General features: G+C 44.0%; 1 protein-coding gene across 1 annotated transcript; it reads right to left on the reverse strand.

Annotated features, from left to right (window-relative positions):
• Nucleotides 1-80: 80 nt before the first annotated feature.
• Nucleotides 81-12,176, reverse strand: LOC120687564 (V-type proton ATPase subunit a3-like). Its single transcript, XM_039969578.1, has 18 exons — nucleotides 11,675-12,176; nucleotides 11,100-11,144; nucleotides 10,670-10,792; nucleotides 10,481-10,588; nucleotides 9,825-9,932; nucleotides 9,548-9,721; nucleotides 8,956-9,093; nucleotides 3,825-3,932; nucleotides 3,574-3,681; nucleotides 3,326-3,474; nucleotides 2,317-2,470; nucleotides 1,972-2,132; nucleotides 1,672-1,878; nucleotides 1,342-1,525; nucleotides 1,179-1,262; nucleotides 896-1,098; nucleotides 726-785; nucleotides 81-630 (listed from the first exon to the last, which is right to left on the reverse strand). Exons 1-18 carry the CDS (start codon nucleotides 11,822-11,824, stop codon nucleotides 426-428), a joined length of 2,469 nt encoding a protein of 822 aa, XP_039825512.1. The 5' UTR covers nucleotides 11,825-12,176; the 3' UTR covers nucleotides 81-425.
• Between the last annotated feature and the right edge of the window lie 566 nt (nucleotides 12,177-12,742).

A 12,742-nucleotide genomic window follows, 5' to 3' on the forward strand; every position in this document is an offset into this window, starting at 1 on the left:
TATATCAGAGTTTGACATGCTAAGTACGGCAAACTAAAGATAAAAAAGTGGGTGGGCAGTGGACACACAACTGTAGGAGATTATCTTAATGCAAATAGCACTTTTTATTGGCATTAGGGCACAATGAAATGTTTAACCTTCAATACAGTGCTTATTTATATCCAACATACACATCGCCCAATCGCCAACTACTTATTAGCATCATACATGGGCGATATCACCCTAGATGTGTTGCCAACCGACCCAAAAATCCTCTGCACGGCTCGTAGCTAAGGAAGGAAAAATGATGCTGTTTCGTCCCACGCTTAAACAAGGGACTGGATGTTCATGATCCTTCCGAGACAACAGATGAAAAAATGATTGTTCTGGGAACAAAGGCCACCCAAGATTTACATCGCTACAATAAATACAAATGACCGACGAGCTCAGTCTTCCTCCTCACGAATCAGCGAGAAAGAGAATGGAGCGAACTTGTAACCATCACCTTCGTAGAACTTGTTCTGGAACTCCACCCAGTGAAGCCTCAGCGCATGAAGGAATGCACTCAGAGTTTCCATAACAAGCAAGACACCAATCGTAGCACAGACGAAGACGATGATGCCAATAATAAGAAAGATAACATTGTTCATCCTGCAAGAGCAAACAGTTAGATTTCAGAGCAAATTTTTTAAAGAACTAGAGTGGTTGGTTCTTTTTTGAGAACTTGACAGATTTCTCTTGCTTACCCCCATGCTAGTAGGAGAACCTTATCATAGAATACAGTGGACAACTCCGAGTGCGCAAGACTGCAGGGAAAATATCAATTGCTTATTCAGTCTGTGTGAATAATGATGCAAGTATGGGATGGTGAGTAGGTGAGGCCATGTTTCAAGACACTTGCTTAAAGTAGTATTACCTCAGAGCCCAAAGGCGAAGGTATGAAGCTGTATTTGAGACTGCACCAAGAACAAATTCGATGGTGTGGATAAGTTGGTGAACAAAAACTTCACTAAACTCAAACTCCTCGTGGTCATGTGATTCATCATGATGTTCCCCCAACTCTGCTCCCACTGATTCATCGGTGCCCTGGAGCACTGTGTATTGGTTGCCTTGATGCCTCTGATTGAAAAGAAACAGTCAGTGTAAATAAACTGTAGCCAAAAAGCAGCAAAATAATGTGGGATACTGTATAAACATACTTGCTCGTGTTGCTTCTTCAATAGAATAGGCTTTGGAATCAACATCCAAGGCACGGACACCAAAGCAAGCAGAAGTAGAACAAGCTGCATAGGAGATGAGAATTGTTATGCTTAATTGACTAATTTGCTTCACAGAGGGGACTTATCAATAAGGAATATATACCTGCACAGTCTTCTGGCCACTAAATAACTGGTTCTCCCCAAGCTCGTCTGTTGGGCTAAGGAACATATAGATCATAACATGGTACAGATCTGCTTTTGACCCAGTGCACCACTTAATAATGATGAGCAAGGAGAGGTAACCAAATAAGCTGTTCAAGAAAATCAGCTGGGGAATGAACTGGTACCTGAATTGAAGGAATAAAATCAGAATAATCATAATCTAGTGATTGTACCAAAGACTATGAAAGGATCAGCTACTACACAATTGTTATATATACCCTTATCTCAAAATAGAATGCCATGTTGTCTATCAGAAGGCATATAAACTTACCACACATTAAGACTGTTCCGGAAAAATTTTGCATTGAAGTAACTCATCAGAATTCCGAGGTTCATTTGTGCAACTCCAAGAAGGATTGACATCTTCATCTTCAATGAGTTCAGAAATGGCAGCTCGCTGCGGCTACCGTGCCAGACAGGGTCAACACCAAAAGGGTATGTTCCTCTTACCTTAACTAATCCTTCAGTAGTAGCATCTCTATAACCGAAGTGGGGAAATTAGTGAGCTAAATGTTATGCGATTTATAAGAAAATAAATAAATATAGGTTTCACTTATTTCATTTTTCTTACCTACAAGAAGGATCACGGCACGCATAGGCAGATTTACCAAAAAGTTCAAATGGGACAGAGAAAAATTCATTGTATATTAATCCCGTGTAGATTGAAAAAAGGGCCATCATAAAAATCACATAACGCCCACCAAACATCATCTCCATTATGTCTCCAAGTTTCTGTACAGAAATCAGATGTCACTCAGCCTATCACAGAATATTAACAAAACAACAAATACTTGAGGAAAAAAAAACTAGGTCTTGGGGAACAAGGCTATCATTTGAAGTACAAAACAGGTTTGAAGAATTGTACATACATCACATAGATAATTGAGGCAAAATGCAATTAAGACAGTGGACAAACCTGTGAAGCTAGTTTCTTCTCCCGAATTATCAGATATAGTGTTGCAAGTAACAAGCAAATTCCATGGCCCCAATCGCCAAACATGACAGCAAATAAGAAAGGGAAAGTGACAATGGTGAATACACCAGGATTTGCTTCTTGATATTTGGCTACCCTGTACCACATGGAAGACAATGTTAGAACCTAACCACCTTAAAAGTATTGAGCAAAACCATAAACATGAACAACATGAATCCCACTTCTTTATTTACCAAAATAAGCAGTCCATGTTAGTTTTAGTCAAAGGAAGTAATTCATAGAATTTCCCAAACAGCTGGTAGCAAAAATTTTGATGGAAATACTGAAGTAGTGTGTGTTATGCTATTGACACTTCTTTTTATCAACATGCGCCATGCATGTCCAAATAAAAAGGTGTCAAGAATAAAGGCAGGAAATGTATTTGAGATGACAGTTTATTGGCATTAGTAACACACCAATATTTACTATCTTTTATGCCACTTGGTGACTAACTTTAACCTCATGTTGCCAGTATTTTGTGTTCTGATCATGGTTTAGCTATCTGGCAGGAAGTAGGATGGAAAGAGGATGATTTGGTTATTAGAAGGATAAGAGAAGATATGCAAGAAGATCAATGAAAATATTGTGCATATGTAGCATCAATACAGTATGAAACATGTTTGTAATAAAGTGCATTTTTTCAAGTCCCTTCAAGATAAATAGAAAGTTCATGCTTCTCAGGAAATGGATCGGTAGCATGCTGAAAATAGGAATGAGGAAGGGAACATAGTTCCTTAACATAAACTAGAGAAAATTGAAGAATGCATCACAAAGACATTGATTTTAGTATCTTATATAAGCATCCCACAAAAAAAAATATTGAAGTCCATATAAGGGCAACCAAGAGCATAAATTCGAGCTACTAATTTATAGCCAAAGTTAACTGCTCTATAGAATTTAGCTCCCCATAAGAGGATATGGTAAGAGCTGCAAGGGCAGTTACAAAACATACCCATACGCATCAACAATTTCCTGGAACGCTGATGTAAACTTGTTTGTCTGAAAATATGTTGGAGGAGATTCTTTTGTGTTGAGAACTTGAAAGATTGAGCCAACTTGGGATTTGCTATCAAGAGTAGCACGTTGAAGAGCATCTTGAATCTGCAGAGATCCATTGTAAATCATGCAGGAACTAGATGTGAAAAGGGGAATCAAGAAGGTACCAAGAAAAACATCACGAGACCATGGATTTTTAAGTACCTGAACGCTTGCAAAGACAGGACTCCAGCCCTCAGCAACTAGGCATTTCTTCGTTACATCAACACTCAACATGTTTAAAGTGTGATAAATTGCTTTTTCCCTCTTTGCCTGTAGCATTGGTTTTGCAATTTGGTAATGAAATTGTGGTACAAGAGAAATACAATACAAAGTGAAGCAAAAACCAAACTTTTCGGACAAAATTTAAGATTCAAAATTTCATCAAATGCATGGAGAAAACAATAGAAGCTTACCAGATGGTTCCACTGCTCAAAGTCAGATGCAATACTTTTGAGTATACTGTCACGATGAGTTAAGCCCATGTCAATTGTTGCCTTCAACTCTGAGATCCTTCCAGATACCTATAAGACCTCAGAAATTCAGAACATATCTCTATATTTAAATACCGATAGAGGAAAAGGCTCTAATAACAGTGCTCAGCCTTACTTCAAAACTTTCGAGAATGGAAGCAAGAAGTCAGCAAATCAGTTTCAGCAATCGACAACACCATCAATTATTTAGGACCAGCAGAATGAAGTCTAGATGTTCTCTTCACTTAGGAATTAAGCATTAAAAATTGATATCATTACAATCTTTGAACCAAGGCGGATTCATTTTTTTAATAGAAATCGAATCCTCTATTCCTGCGGGAATTCAAGCCCCAGGACCGCGGCTACGTCGCCCCTTTTCGCGGCCGTCCGATCGGAGACGATCCGGCCGTCCAGAAGCAGGCACCCAGGCGCGTGCAGTTTTGCAAAAAAAAAAAACCCTCCATGTTTCTCGAATTCAACCCGCGATCCGGGGAGGCCCTTAGCCTACAGTAGGCACGACTGTTTTTTATACTAAAACCCCCCTGCTGTTCCGAATAATTAGCACGAAGAAGAGAAAATTCGGAAGCAAGCAGCAGGCGCGTGGAGTTTTGCAAAAAAACCCTCCTTGTTTACTGAATTCAACCCGCGGTACGGGGAGGTCCTCAATCTACAGCAGCCGCACCTGTTTTTTTACCTGAAAACCCCCTGTCGTGCTGAAAGTTTCAACGCCAAGAAGAGAAAATTTGAGTTCGGCGACGACTTTGCAAAAACACGCCCGCGGCCATTTTCGCGGAGAACCCCCCGCCGCCCCCGCCGCGCGGCCCCCATCCGCCCCTCAGCCTCCCCCCTCTCATCTCCTTTTCATCTCTCTCTCTCTCTCCCTCTCCCCCTCCCCCTCCCCCTCCCCCCCTCCCTCCCTCCCTCTCTCTCTCTCTTCCTTTTGCCCCCCTTTCCTCGCTACTGCCGCCTCCGACATCGCACTGCCCGTCGCCGCCCTCGTCGAGCTAGAGCTGCCTCTGCGGGCTTCCCCTGTTGGTGCCCAATTCCCTCACCTTCCTCGCGTCCTCAGCGAACGGCGGTGAACGGCAGAGGCGAGCAGGCGCGGTGATGGAGGCTCGCTTGCGGCGCGCGGCTGTGGCCCGGGTCGCGGCCGCCGCCTCACCCCTCCCCTGCATCACCCGCCGGTGAGCTGCGGGCCGCGCCGCCGTCCTCGCTTGCATCCCGCGCCGGCGAGAGGCGGGCCTCGCGGCGGAGCTCCCCCACCAGCCCCCGGATTTGCGCGCCGCACCGGCAGGCGAGCTCCACGTCACCGCGGGGGGGCTGGCCTGCGCCGCCGCGGGCAAGCAGACGCGCGGGAGCGGCCCTCCCCTGATGCGGCCGTGGGCGAGCGCGGGCCTCCCCTGCGCCGCGGTGGAGATCCGAGCGGGCGCGCCGGCCGCACCGGCCTGGGCCCCGCCGTCATCTCCCCTCCGCTCCGCCGTCGCCGTGGAGGCCGCGCCATCTCTCCTGACGGCCACATCGGCCCGGGGCAGGGCAGCGCGGCGGCCTACGCGCGGCACAACGGCGGATCTGGCGAGGACGGCGGCAGGCCTCCCTCCACGGTGCCCGAGCTCGACTGGCCTCGCGACGGCGTCCCCTCCCTCCTCCCTCGTCCCTCCCTCCCTCCGGCCGGGTGCGGGAGCTCCAGCGGCGTGGCTCGGGTCCATGGCGCCGCTCCCCGACGGTCGCCTGCCTCTTCTCCCTTGTCCCGCAAATACCGCACGCTCTCTTTCCCAGGCACCACGGGGCCCCAGCCCCGGCCGCGCCGGCCGTCCCCGTCCCTAACCGTCGCCACCACAGCGCCGAACGTCCCCGGTCGCCGCTGCGCACGCCTACGTCCGCGCCGGCACCGCCCGTCCCCCACGCGCCATGGCTCGCCACAGCGCAGCCACTACCGTGGCAGCTCTGTAACGAGTCCGCCGGCAACTACACAGAAAGCAGCGCCTAGCAGGCCAAGATCCCCCGCGTCGCAGCCGCGCGTCCTCGTCCCCAGCGCTCTTCGCCGCCGCGACCACGCCCTCGCGCTCTGCAGCGGCGCGATCCTCGCGGTTTCGTCGCTGGCCAATTATCCTGGTGTTTAATCGGTCCATGGCGCCGTCGCGCGCCAGGTGTTCATTGTTTTGCCTACGAGATGGATAGGCGGCTCTTGCTATTTTTTACAGATAAAGGCTGCATCTTTCTTGCCTTTCCAGCAATTATTTTGTGATTGGTCGCTTTCATTGCCGAGGAAATTATAAGCTTCTATCAACTGTATAGAACACATTGCAATCGGGGAGTACCAAGATAAATGCATTCTGTGGACTCTTAGCCTGAATACTGTAGAATGGTTATCAACTTATTAAAGAGTTAAATTGTATCTTCTCATTCGACACTACCTAACTGGAGATTCTGAATGTTGCTGCGTGTACCGTCGTGAACAGTTGATGTTGAGAATCACGCCAGGGACTTCATTGAGGTTGCCAAGAAGCTCCGGTTTTACTTCATCAGCCTGCAGCGTGAGGACCAACAGTAGAAGAGATGCTTCGGAAGGTACGTTCGCTTCATCCTCGTCTAACTGAGAGTGGAGTAAAGATGTGTATATCCTATGGGTTATTGGCAAGGGAATGAGGTTTGGGCATGGTGATTGGAGAACTGAAGTCTGATCGGAAACTGTCATCGGAAGTAGTATTCAGAGTTTACATGGTTTTATCAGCTCAAAACCAGTCATTCGAAGTTGGCCTATCCTTAGGAATAGCTAACTTAAAAATCACCTATTTCTGCTTGCTACAGTCAGTTTGTGACACTTGGCGTGAGCCTTATTAGTATTACAAGACTCTTTGATCCTATGTTGGCGTCATCTCCTTTCTTTTTGTCAGATATGTATGTAACCCAGGAAAATCTTAAACTGAATTTTATGATGCAATAATATTGTTGTATTCTGATATAACTTATGTGCTGAATAGGATATCTATTCCTTTCAAAAAAAAGAATAGGACATCTATTAACTCAAAATTAAATAATATATTTGGAGGAACGGAGAGCCTCGCTGAATTATCACTTCTAGAAAACATGGTGGGTGTTCCCACTTCCCAGTGAAAATTCCAAGTACTTGTATTCACCTTTACACATGTATTTTTCATGCAATTGCTTCTATAATAATGCCTTAGTAGAATCATGCCTGCTCATCTTGTTCACATGTTTGGTTTTGCACTACGCAGGAGATTACTACAATGGAGGAAGAACTGAAGACCAAGTCTGAGCTTATTGCCAGGCACAAGAAGCTGATTGAAGGGTGGCGGAAAGAACCGAAGGAGCAACCGTGGAAGCACCTAACTGAGCTCTAAAGAGTGTGACGAGTGTGATGTCGCAGTTTACCTTGCAATGACCATGAACTGTGTACATCAAGTAGACCACCCATTGTAACATGTTTTTAGGATGCTAACAGTCAGTGGCATTTTGGTTCTCTGTTGCAGAAGGCAGAAACAAAGCCCCCTTATCGATGTTTGATGATGTATTTGCTTATGGACTATGCAGTTGTATTAGGCATGATTTTTGTTTTTATTTTGTTGTCTTTGTGTCAAAGATGCATGTTTTCTCTGTTGATTGCTTCAAAGTGTGCTAACACACATGATGACAGTTGAAAAACGATCTAAACGTGCAGTTTTTGTTTAAATAGAGGCTCGCAGGACTACCTATAGGAAATTAAGAATACATTACTGCAAAATATTGATTTATTTCCTCACTTCTGGACTCACCATAATTTACATTGATATAAATTCTTTCAGTTTAGATAGCATACTCAATGAGATAATGTTGTCATGCAACTTTGCAAATTATACCTGACTAATGTGGAGAGGGCATATGACTGCAAAAATAGTTACCAATTTATCTTACTTCTTGGAACAATATGGGACTCCATTTGGCCAGTACATATGACAGGATTGCAGACGATATGATCTCTCCTATCTCTAAACCACATTATTTTTTTCTTGAAATCAATCTCGAATATGCACGCTTTTTGTTTGAGACACTCTAGAACTTGTAGCCTACACTGATTCACTGGAAGTTGCAGTCCATATCATGAAATCTGAAACCTCATCAATCCAGTTTTTTTATCGAAAACGTCAAGCTTGCAGCGTTCCACCCTTGCTACCGTTTTCACTGGTTATACCATTTTCACAAGCTACTCCATTCATTCCAAATTGTAAAGCATTTCAACTTTCTTGGAGAGTTAAACCATTTGAAGTTTGATCAAAATTATAGAAAATATTACAAATATTTATAGCACCAAATAGATATAATATGGAAGTTTATTTAATGAAGAATACTAATAACACACTAATTTTTTTAACATATAGATCCCCATGATTGAAAATATTTTAATATGAAGAGAAAATTCGAAAATCGCGCCGATTTTGCGGAAAACCGCCCACTTTTCCATAAACATCCTTGTCGCACTCGCACCCGATTGCGCCGTGGCGTGGGAGGGCTTGTGCGGTGAGGAAGCCAAAGTGGTGTGGGCAAAGTAGGGCTTGGGCAGTGAATAGCATTTAAGGAACTGATCAAATATGTTGTCTTTACGGTTAGATGAAATTGGAGGTGGTTGACCAGTCAGGTACTGGCGCTAATGAGTGATCTGCCGTACTCAAGATGAATTGGTCCTAGCGATTAATCGTCTAATATATGGAAATTCAATTTGTCCACTTAAAATATGCTACTGTCATCTTAATTTATTACCATATTTGCTCCTCTAATTTTTTCCACCGCAAAAATAAATTTTAATCACCAAACTTAATGTATACTTTAAACCATCAAAATCCTTCCTCCAAGTATCATATAAATGGCGCGCCAACGGCGCGCCCCAGACACTAGTAAGTATTAATGATCCCAATAGCATCTGAACCAGGTTCAAACCCATATCAGATGCAAAGAACATATATGCGTATGTTGAATTTTCTAACTAGAGTTTCCAAATCATGTAAAGTGTCAAAAGTTATCATCTACCACGGTGAATTCAAATAAAGAATATCAGCAAACATTGTGTTTAAGTGCTGACCTCCTGAACAGCATGAAGTTGTTTGGTAACATCTTCTGGAAATGGGTAACGATTTGCATTGAAGGCATCACATATCTTCAGAATTTTTGCTTTTGCTCTCTCTCCAGAATAGAATATAACAAATGCATTTTTCGCTACCTGCATTGTCATATAAAAAAAGGTTGGCAACTAAGTCCAAGTAAAGTATAAACAATAAGTTTAAAGTCAGAATTGTCGGAGAAAAAATTTATGCTCGAGATAGAACAAGTATTCAGAGTGATTAATAAGCAGTTACAGAATCAACGTGCTGATAAATGTGATACATCGTCAATTGTAGCAATCATCACTCACGAATTAATCACTTAATACAAAAAAAAGATAATAAATATCAATGTCAACGCAATCAGAGTTGGCCAAGTACTTGCCTGCCATTTTCTTAATGAGGAAATAATTATATTGGTGATCATTCTGATTTTTCTTCTTATTAATTGTGCAAATAAATGGGAAACGCTATCAAATTAGAAAATTTTGAAAGGGTCAGGAACACAATTTTTTCCAAAGAATCACCAATACAAATATATACAAATATTGTGCTAAAAAAATATATGCCAACCTTCTCCCCCGAAACTGGGTCTGTGACCAGCTCATCAATAGGCTCCTGCCTAAGGAATATGTTACCCCGTGTGGCACGGAATAAGATCCGTTCAAAAGCCATAGCCTTTTCCTTTGGCACAAGGCCACTCAATGAGCCAAGCTTCACTTGTTTTGATGGATCCATTGACATCTCCTAAAAGAATGTGGCAATATCTTAATTAAGAGGGCCAGATAATAAAAAGAATAACATAAGAAGGAAGGAGGGTGACGCTGCTTTATCAAAAGAATAATACTACCTGTTCCAACAAGGGGCTTTCAAGTGAAGTTTGACCAGATTGATTTGCCTCTATTTCCCGTTGTTGTGCTGCAGCACTTCTTTGAGCTGAATAGAAAAATTCACCAGCCTGGGAAAAAATAATTAAGCAAACTGGCTCACTTTAAAGTAGTTCTTTACTAGCATGACATTAAAACATGCACACAATCAAATGACAACAGAAGAGTCGGGTCATGAATTTATGCATCCAATGTGTTGCATGCTGAATAATATTATCCACATGGGAAAAACAATTGGAGCTTAGATACTAGAGCACAAATCAGGAGTGATTAGTGGGCAAATATATGGCATCATTAAATTGCCGTATCACTATTGTACTAGAAACAAATAAGGTTGCCGAGGGAGTATATGTATCTTTTAATAATTACCTGGGAAACATAAAGCAAAAGAATAAGATAAAGAATCAAGTCTTAGTATCCAAAATTAAAGTAATTCAAACCAGAGATAATATCAGACATGACAGATATTTGTGCAGAGTCATGTGTTCTGGCAGCAAGGAAAGAAACTAACAACAGAAAGAAATAAAGTTATAATGGCCTGACTATTAACTCCTTTACTTGAAGTAATTGTGCATCAAACGTATATTCAATGCAATAAAATACTTCAGAAAAAGTATACCTTTTGGAGAACAGTATTGTACTCTAACAGCTCATTGTAGGTCCGCTGTAACTTTTCATTGTTTGCATTAACTTCAGTTAGCTCAGCTTCCAGTTCACCAAGCTTTATCTGTTATAAGGCAGTGTTAAAAGAGCAACTTTAGATCTAAAGACTGTGAACCAGCAGGGGACATCCCAACGACTACAATACCTCCAAGTCATCAAATTCCAGAGGAGTTTCATTCAGTTGTGTAGGAGACGGTGATATTTCAGCTTTTGACATCTGCTCCTTCAAAAACCTCAACTTGCGAGCCATTTCACTACACCTTTTGATCTGTGCAACAAGTAAAGCCAGGCAAAAAACACAGTGAAAAATAATAGAACGAATGGGTAAATAATCTTAGTTATACTTTATACAGTGAACACATACAAATGTGAGGTCAACCATGGTTTCGGAAAATGAAAAGTTTATATCGCCTAGTCAAGGAAACACCATAATTTATCATGGGAAAAGGGTTCAAATCCATCATTAGCAAAAGAGATATTCTGCGACCAGAAGGAACTAGCATATTGGTGAAGATTTCAAGTTAAGGTTAAGGCAAAATTAAGACAAAATTGATGTCAGTTAAAAAGGCAAGTACCTGGGCAGCATATGTCCGTTGAAACGGGCTCTTCTCTGCATTAAGCTGAGGTGGAAAAACAATAATCAGGTTAACAGAAACAACAAGCAAAAAGAAAAAGAAGCACCTACAGCAGTTTTGAAGCATCGCGCATCCTTCACTGTCTACTAATCAAGCATTGAATGCTAACATAAACTTTTTGCAAGAAACTTTACTTTCATCGACTGCAAGTAGTGCATATGTCATATGTGAGATAGCTCCCAATTAGAAGGCACTCCTATGTTAAATACCCAGCTCCGATTACCACCGATCACGCCAATGCGAACCATTATACCACAATTTCCAATGTACAAGTACATTAAACAGTAAAAATTGTGCGTTGTAGCTGCAAATTCTGCAATTTCGGAATGCCGACAGGAATCCCTCTCTAGTTCCCAGGAAACCCCTATCTCAAAGTGCTATAACCTTAGATCAAAACGTGGGGATTCGGCACGAGCACAAACGAGATCCCTCAGCCCCTCAATGAATAAAACATCTAGATACCTTAGCCCGGAACAACGCAATCGGAGGGACGAGCAGGGGGCAGGCGGTCTTACGTCTTTGAACTGGATGAGGCCGAGGTCGCCAAGGTAGGAGACGGTGAGGTGCGCGGACTCGGCGGGTATGATGACCTGCACCAGCTGCATCGCCTCCGACCGCATCAGATCCATCGAGGGGCAGCACCCGCCCCCGCCACCGCGCGCCATGGCCGGCGTGCGCGCGTGCCCCGCCGGGTCAGCAGCCGAGGCGCCGCTCCTCCGTCAGATCCCTGGAGATCCGACGAGGGGTTTCGGATCGGGCTCGCGCGGGCGGAGCGGATGTCCGGCGTGCGCGGCGGTGGCCTGATCGGTTCCTCGCGTCGTGAGGAGGCGGAAGGCGAGGGGAGGAGGGCCAGCCCGGAGGGCCGTGGACCATGTGGTATTATGCGGAGACGTGGCGGGGTCGAGCACCGATCGGGACTCTGACCCGTGGGGCCCGGGTGCCAGAGTTCGGATCTGAGCGTTGCTGATTGGGGTCGGGGACGACGGGGCCTGGGTCTCTGGGGTTTCGTTTGCCTCCGGGAGAAGAGTGTGGATTTCGCGGGGGAGATTGTTAGGCTTGCTGACTTGTGGGGTCGGGTGCGATCGTAAAGCTGTGGATGAGAGAAAAGAGTTCTCGCGGGGTTGGTTTACGTCATTACGTGTCGAAACTTGACAGGGACGGAACATCTCGTATTCGTGTTGGCCCGTCGGCATTAATTGAGAGAGGCGGCAGGTTAGGGGAGATGGGCCATAAAAATCTCTGAAGCCTTCTTTTGTTTAGTGCGTACAAGGACTCATATCTCGACCCATGTAGATTCTGGGCTCATATCTCGGCCCACGTATATACTGGGCTCATATCACGGACTTGCTCAACGCCCAATGTCTTGTACAACGCAATACTTGGGCTTTGCTTCGTACAAGTCTGGTAGAAAAGGACCCAAGGCCCCTGGAATGCAGAAAAATTCACAAGAGTTTTGCGAAGATGAGTTCAATTTTCGTTTGAAAAAAAGATCAGTTCAATTTCCGCTGGATCGATGCCATGGTCCAAAAGACCTGAAAACTCGACCTATGGGGAAATACCGGTTCCACGATATTTTCGCAAAA

This window comes from Panicum virgatum, chromosome 9N, assembly GCF_016808335.1.
Source record: "Panicum virgatum strain AP13 chromosome 9N, P.virgatum_v5, whole genome shotgun sequence".
NCBI lineage: Eukaryota > Viridiplantae > Streptophyta > Magnoliopsida > Poales > Poaceae > Panicum > Panicum virgatum.

Bases quoted from the DNA above. Each gene is read 5' to 3' on its own strand.
- LOC120687564 (XM_039969578.1), bottom strand. From the start codon at position 11,824: ATGGCGCGCGGTGGCGGGGGCGGGTGCTGCCCCTCGATGGATCTGATG. The intron at 9,722-9,824 runs GTAGTATTATTC...ACATTCTTTTAG, and splicing joins AAAGCCCCTTGTTGGAACAG to GAGATGTCAATGGATCCATC. The intron at 786-895 runs GTAATACTACTT...TTTTCCCTGCAG, and splicing joins CTTCGCCTTTGGGCTCTGAG to TCTTGCGCACTCGGAGTTGT.